This window comes from Colletotrichum spaethianum, assembly GCF_022836535.1.
Source record: "Colletotrichum spaethianum MAFF 239500 DNA, contig16, whole genome shotgun sequence".
In the NCBI taxonomy this organism is placed as follows: domain Eukaryota; kingdom Fungi; phylum Ascomycota; class Sordariomycetes; order Glomerellales; family Glomerellaceae; genus Colletotrichum; species Colletotrichum spaethianum.
This window is the reverse complement of record NW_026054786.1, coordinates 1067374-1074525: the sequence shown is the minus strand read 5'-3', so window position 1 is coordinate 1074525 and position 7152 is coordinate 1067374. Positions and strand designations below refer to the sequence as shown.

At 51.1% G+C, this 7152-nt stretch overlaps 2 protein-coding genes across 2 annotated transcripts; both read left to right on the top strand.

Annotated features, from left to right (window-relative positions):
• Window positions 1-297: 297 nt before the first annotated feature.
• ColSpa_06799 (uncharacterized protein) lies at window positions 298-480 on the top strand (the record flags this gene model as incomplete). Its single annotated transcript, XM_049273011.1, has 1 exon — window positions 298-480. The coding sequence occupies one exon, from the start codon at window positions 298-300 to the stop codon at window positions 478-480; it is 183 nt and encodes a 60-aa protein (XP_049128968.1).
• Window positions 481-627: 147 nt separating this feature from the next.
• ColSpa_06798 (zinc-regulated transporter 2) lies at window positions 628-2249 on the top strand (the record flags this gene model as incomplete). Its single annotated transcript, XM_049273010.1, has 2 exons — window positions 628-982; window positions 1102-2249. The coding sequence occupies 2 exons, from the start codon at window positions 628-630 to the stop codon at window positions 2247-2249; spliced, it is 1503 nt and encodes a 500-aa protein (XP_049128967.1).
• Window positions 2250-7152: the final 4903 nt, after the last annotated feature.

Genomic DNA, 7152 nt, shown 5'->3' with positions numbered 1-7152 from the left:
CGCTCGATTGTCACTGCCCGTATCTATTTAGGTACAAGAGTACCTTGACATCATCATCGCTTGTGATTTTTCCACGCCCCCTTTCAACGACTCTTGACTCAGCTCGTGTGATCCATCTCCGTTTTCATAGCATCCTCTTACGATACCAATCAAACAACACGTTCAAAATCACAGTTTACAGCGTTCCACCACGAAGAGCCATTGTACTTGAGGCCCTGAATTGAGTGGGACTTGGACGGAAACGAGGCCATCATTGAAAAGGAAAAAAGAGACGTCAACCACCTTACCGCCGCCACGATGAACTGTCCCTCGCGCAACGACGACATCACGCTGGAGCATCCCGACTGGAACCAGAACCCGCCCTTTCTCGCCGCCGACCTCACCACCTGCGAGGACCTGAACGGCATCGCCAACGCCCGCGAGCAACGCCGCGCCCGGAGCGGTGCCGGGATGGGTCCGACGGCCGGGGTGACGAGATGAATTACCAGACGTTACCGCGTTTACAACCCGATCGGAGGCGCCCCGTTTCGGGAGGGTGGAACTATGGTAAGTCCCTTTTTGTTTTCCGAGAATGATTCCAAAATGCTACTAAGCTACGATGCCACAATATGTGTTCGTCACCGCTCAATGGCTGCACCAACGGAATGGGAAAACAGGTGGCCAGCTGCTGTTGAGCACCTCACCGCCCTCGGTATTCATGTGCAAGCGCCAACACCGACGACGTCTAAACACCACCTCACAACACGAAATGCACATGGGACGCTGACCAACATCATCTTAGGTTTCCACCCCCGAAACAAAAAGGTGCATGGTGGTGACGACCATACACCTCCCCTCTGGGCCTCCGCGCCCACCCGCTCCGCCCTCTGGGGCTGGGTGAGTTGGATCATGTCCGTCCTTGGCTGTTCGGCCATCATCTCTGCTCTCAAGAGCCCCGAGGCTGTTGCTTCGTTCCTCGTTGCATCCAAGCAAACCGCCCAATGTGAGTTTACTCTCTGAATCCTTTGCTTAGCCTTCAGTCATGATATCGCACGCAAACGCACAAACTAATTTCACCCTTCGTCCCACAAACTCTCACATGAACATAAGCTGACGGCACAGCCATCGCCAAACACTCCGCCCGCTCCGTCCGCCGCTCGACCTGCCCGACTGGCGGCCTCGGCAACGAGGACGCCTACAACACGCCCTTCCACGTCGGCGCCCTCTTCATCATCCTCGGCGTCTCCTTCCTCGCCTGCGCCTTCCCCCTCATCGCCTCCGTCACCCCAGGCGTCCGCATCCCTCGCCCCTTTTTCTTCGCCGTACGCCACTTCGGCACCGGCGTCCTTCTCGCTACGGCCTTTGTCCACCTCCTCCCCACGGCCTTCACCCTCCTCGGCAACCCGTGCCTCAGCTCCTTCTGGGTCGAGGACTACCCCGCCATGCCGGGCGCCATCGCCCTGGCCGGAATCTTCCTGGTCACCATCATCGAAATGGTCTTCCAACCCGCCCGCCACATGTCCCACGCCCCCGACGACTCCGTCCTCTCGCCGCAGCGTTCGGGATCCGTCGACAACGACGACAACCGTGATCCCGGGCCCTACCCTCTCGAGATGGCCCCGAGCCGCGGCGCCGCCGGCAGCATGGGCCGCACCCTCTCCCGCATCGGACGGGACGAGCAGCAGGCCGGTGACAGGCTTGCCAAGCGCGTTGACGAGGAGAGCCGCGCCGTGCAGCTCCACGCCAACGGCGTCGTGACCCTCTCCCCCGCGCAGCAACACCAAAAGGACATTCTGCAGTGCATGATGCTCGAGGTCGGAATCCTGTTCCACTCCGTCTTCATCGGCATGACGCTCAGCGTCTCCGTCGGCCACGAGTTCGTCATCCTCCTCATCGCCATCGCCTTCCACCAGACCTTTGAGGGGCTCGCCCTCGGCTCCCGCATCGCCTCCATCGACTGGCCCAAGGGTAGCCTGCAGCCGTGGATGATGGCCCTCGCGTACGGGTGCACCACGCCCATCGGCCAGGCCATCGGGCTCGCGACCCATAGGCTGTACAGCCCGAACTCGGAGTTCGGCCTGATCCTGGTCGGCACGATGAACGCCCTTTCGTCCGGCCTGCTTGTCTTTGCCGCGCTGATTGAGCTGCTCGCCGAGGACTTCCTGTCCGACGAGAGCTGGCGCATCCTTCGGGGCTCCAAGCGCGTCTGGGCCTGCCTGCTCGTCTTCTTTGGCGCGTTCGGCATGAGTCTCGTCGGTGCATGGGCTTAAGTCTGCATGCCAGCTTATACCGGGGACGGGGTAAATGATCCATCGCGTCGAGAGATCTCTGGAGACCTAGACTATTAGTGGTTCCTCGTTCCGTATATTGGATGTTGTCGGCCATCCTGCGGTCTTACTGCGCCTGAAAAGACGCGGTGAGGCGTCCATTCGGAAACCATGACGAGATCATGAAGAGGGAATGGCGCGAGCTGTCTCTTCACGATCCCGTCAACATTGCCGTTCTTTGACAGAGGTGTGCAGTCAGCTGCTGACCTTGGTTTCTATTTAAAGTTGAGATTGCCGATGGCTGTTTGATGGATTATGTTCATTGAGCCACGGCTTGAAAAAGCCGATGGCCCAGGTACCTTGATTGATATTTGTTTCCGCCCATCCATGGGTGTCCGCTCGTTTAAAGTTCCAAAGGCCACAATTAGATCTCGCAGAAAAGATTAGAGGAAGGCATTAAATAAGAATACTGTTGGAATAACAGCACCAGCTGGTTGTACGACACGCACGACTCAGGGACACACATCATGGCAGAGGGCACAGACTGGATATTCGGCCCTCGGTTATCCATTGAGGGGATCAAAAGTATATTCATGCCGAACTGACTCAGGGACGTACGAGATCATATATCTTGTGTACGAAAGCCAAGTCTTGTAGTTAGGAAGATAATCACGGAAAATACATCTTTGGTTCACCCTAACTTTAACCCGAGTACGATCGTACAAACGGGTTCTCTCAGGAAGAGAGAATCCATTCAACACTGATCAGTGGTTGCTTGGCAATCCGTGCGATTGCTTTGTGCAATCACAGATTAGCAAGAGTGAAGAGACAAGACTTAGGCTTTACGGCCGGGCTACCGGGTAGTCTTGCACTTCGTGCGAGGCGAGAAATCCTCAGGGATACCTAAGGGGTCACGCTAGAAAGTCTCTTGTGCTAAGAAGCCTTAATCCTACCTATTGTCGCCTGCTAAGCTGAACCGGGTAGATAGGATAAAGACGACTTTTGCTTTACTATCGTACAAGACAGATTCCCGTTGTCGCCTGCTAAGCTGAACCGGACGAGAATCTTTATTGTACTGTACGTAGAGTACAAAGTGTGCGCCACGGCACCAAACAAACCAATTTTGACGTCGTACGATACGAAACGACTACCGAACACAACATGGCTTCCCAAGAGGATCCAGAAGACAATCGTCAAAGCCAATATGACAACATTGATGGATACCTGCCAACGTACGAAGAAATAAGTGCAAGGAGCGAAGTCCCACTGCACACGTGGAAGAAGACTGTGAATCCTAGACGCTGGGGAAATCCAGTCGATATTACACAGGCACCGTCCGAAGAAGAGATGACTACGTACATTGCGTACATCAACATGGAAATGCTTCATCTTAGGCAATCAAAGGAAAACCTGACAATATCACTGTACGAAGATTTCAACGAATGGTCTACCTTCCAATGGGAAAAGGTCTATCGTGCGTTCAGGGCAGAGTTCATACGACTTATTGAGCTAAAGGGATTCCGATTACCGCCAATAAGAAATGTGAATCAACAGTTGGTTGAATTCATCAAGGAGATTGGGAGGAAGTTTGATGAGCAAGAAGAACAGCTTTCTACTCGTACAGCACTTACACCAAGTCGTACGATTACAACAACTCAAACACCTGTTCGAAACCCTGAATCAACTTTACCCCAAAACACAGCTGAACCAACAACAGAGCCAATCGAACCCCCGTACGATACACAGACAACTCAAACATCAATCGTACGAGAGCAGTCACAATCAGCTTCAGGAAACATACCTCCTGGAACAAGATTCACACAGGAGGTTGAGAGTTTTCCACAAATCCAGGGTCGTACAACACCTTTACATCAAGGAGACAGCATCTATGACCTACCACCAAGACGAATAGTCCAGAATGGATTGTGCGAGCCAACTACAATTTCAATCTTCCAAAAGGGATGGAGAAAGGACAGGAATTATACGGGCAAGCCGTACGATATCCTGTACGACAAGGCAAAGGTCTTTATCAGTTTTTGTCGACGCCTCAGGATCACTGAAGACCAATACCATGCAGTATTTCCTGATATCTTGGCTGATCGTGCGGAAGAGTTTTATCTCCATCACATTGGACCAACAAGGAGATGGGACGAGATGTACAACATGTTAGAAATGCATTTTAACACTAACATCAACCACACTCTCTATTGGACAGATTGGACAAGTCTATCCTTCGCACGAGTCAGACAAGACAATCCAGACAAGAATCTGATGGACGTATTAGAGATACTCTTAGACAAGATACCCCTCGTACAACGGGCACTTGGCCCAGGTTTTCAGGGGGAGATTATGCTTCGTACGCAAGTCACCCAAGCGTGCAGAGGTGTACCAGAGCTAGAAACTGCTCTAAGCAATCTTAAAGCACATCACACGTGCGAGCAATTCTTTTCTAGTCTAAGAGCATCACTACAAGTCGCTTTAGACAGGAAGTCTATGTCGCACGACATCAACTTCGTGGATAGAAGGTACTCTAACAACAAGAGTTACCCACGACCATCGTACAATAGACCGTCAGACAACAGAGGATCTTCTCGACAACCTTGGAAAGGTCAACCTTCATCACGACCTAGGTTTAATCGTGCAATATCTAAGAAAAGATGTTTTGTGTGCAAGAAGGAGGGTTGTTGGTCTACGAATCATTCGGACGAAGAACGTAATCGCGCGAAAGACCAATACCTTCAGGCATGCGGTATACTTGAACAAGAACCACAGAGAGATTTTGCCTCGTACCTTCTTGACTTTGAAGGAGAAAACCCAGTGGACGAATCGTGCGATGAGGAGGGAGAATTTACAGGAGATGAAGAGACATCAGCTTTCCTAATGTCTTCTTCATTCTTCCATCGCACGACAGGGGAGGATATCTTTTCATTACCAAAGACGTCAGAGGCCTGTCAATTCTTGTTGCACGATCCTTATATCTCATCGTACCAAGGGGAACTATGGGATACAGGAGCAGCGAAGTTCTCTACTGTAGGGAAACCTCAAGTCCTTGCATACCTACGGGAGAACCCTCGTACGGCAATATCCTGGGGACCAGGATCAGCAAACGTACGATTCGGGGCAAGTGACTCAATCACATCGGTTGGCACTATGGAAATGGAGAATCAGCTTGGAAAGGTTACGTATCACATCCTTGATGCTCCTACTCCGTTCCTGTTTTCATTGTACGATGCAGACAGGTTAGGTGCATATTTCAATAACGTCGACAACGTGATTGTACGGCAGGATGGAAAACCTATCCCAGTCGTACGGAAATGGGGTCACCCATTCTTCAACCTTAGTCGCACAGAGGCCAGCATGTTCTTCACAGAAGGACAACTCCGAAGGCTTCACAGACGATTTGGACATCCTCGTACGGACCGTCTTTACCACCTCCTGAAGAAGGCTGGGCATCACAACATTGACATCAACATTCTAGAAAAGGTCCAGAAGTTTTGTCATCATTGTCAATCGCACGACTCAGCACCAAAGAGGTTTAAGTTCACACTTAAAGACGAAAGCTACTTCAACTATGAGATAGTTGTGGATGTCGTACGACTAAGAGACAAGAACGCCTTACACGTTATCGACACAGAGACAAGCTTCCAAGGAGCCACCTTCCTGAAGTCCTTATCTGCACGAGATACGTGGAATGCACTTTGCAAGTGCTGGATCAGCACGTACGTTGGTCCACCAGACCATATCGTACATGACCCAGGTACAAACTTCGCATCAGCAGAATTCAGGAACTATGCCGACATCATGGGCATATCGTGCGAAGAAATGCCAGTAGAAGCCCACTGGGCAGTAGGCAAGATAGAAAGAGCTCACGCTCCTCTGAGGCGTGCGTACGATATCTTGTATGCTGAGCTTGGGCACAACACGGACGAGGAAACCATCCTCCAGATGGCTGTGAAGGCATTGAACGACACAGCTGGTCCGCACGGCATCGTACCTACACTACTTGTCTTTGGGACATATCCAAGGATTAACAAGGACTCACCTCCATCGCCCGAAATCACCCAAAGGGCAGAAGCAATCCAGAAGGCAATGAAAATGCTTCAGAGCATTCGTGCAGAAGTAGAGATCAATCGTGCGATCAACACCAGAAATGGCCCTAACCTCCAGAGCATACTATCACTACCGATCCAGAGTGAGGTTCTAGTATGGAGAGAAAACAAGGGATGGACTGGACCGTACGAAGTCCAGGCTATAGAAGGCCATACAGTGACAGTCAAGATGGTCAATGGTCCTACACAGTTTCGTGCGACACATGTCAAACCATACCATCAAGACACAGCACAGTCAGATTCAGATATCGCACGACCTATTCCTCAGAAACAGCCAAACAAGAGAGGAAGACCAAAGAAAGGCCAGAGAAGGGCTGTACGACAATCACCACGTACCAATCAAGCATTTCTATCTCAGAAAGAAAAAGACCACAAGGAGTTAGCAGAAAAGTTACGGCTTGACAATGTGATTACAACACCAGGTGCTCCGTACGAAGAGTCAGACCAAACAGAGATAGACAACCTTATTAACCAGGGAGTCTTCACCTTTGTACCGTACAATCCAAAAGAGCATGACCACCTCCGTATCTACAAGACACGGATGGTACGAGAGATCAAGAACTTGTCATCTAAGCCGTACGAGAAGTCAAGACTCGTCGTACAAGGGTATGGGGACTGGGAGAAAGAAGAACTCTTAACCCAGGCACCTACTATCCAACGGATGAGCCAAAGGCTCATACTTGCGATTGGACCTACCCTTGTGCGAGACTACAAATGCAAAGGGGAACTCAGAGACATAACTCAGGCATATACACAGTCGGACGATCGTCTAACCAGGACAATTATCGCACGACTAC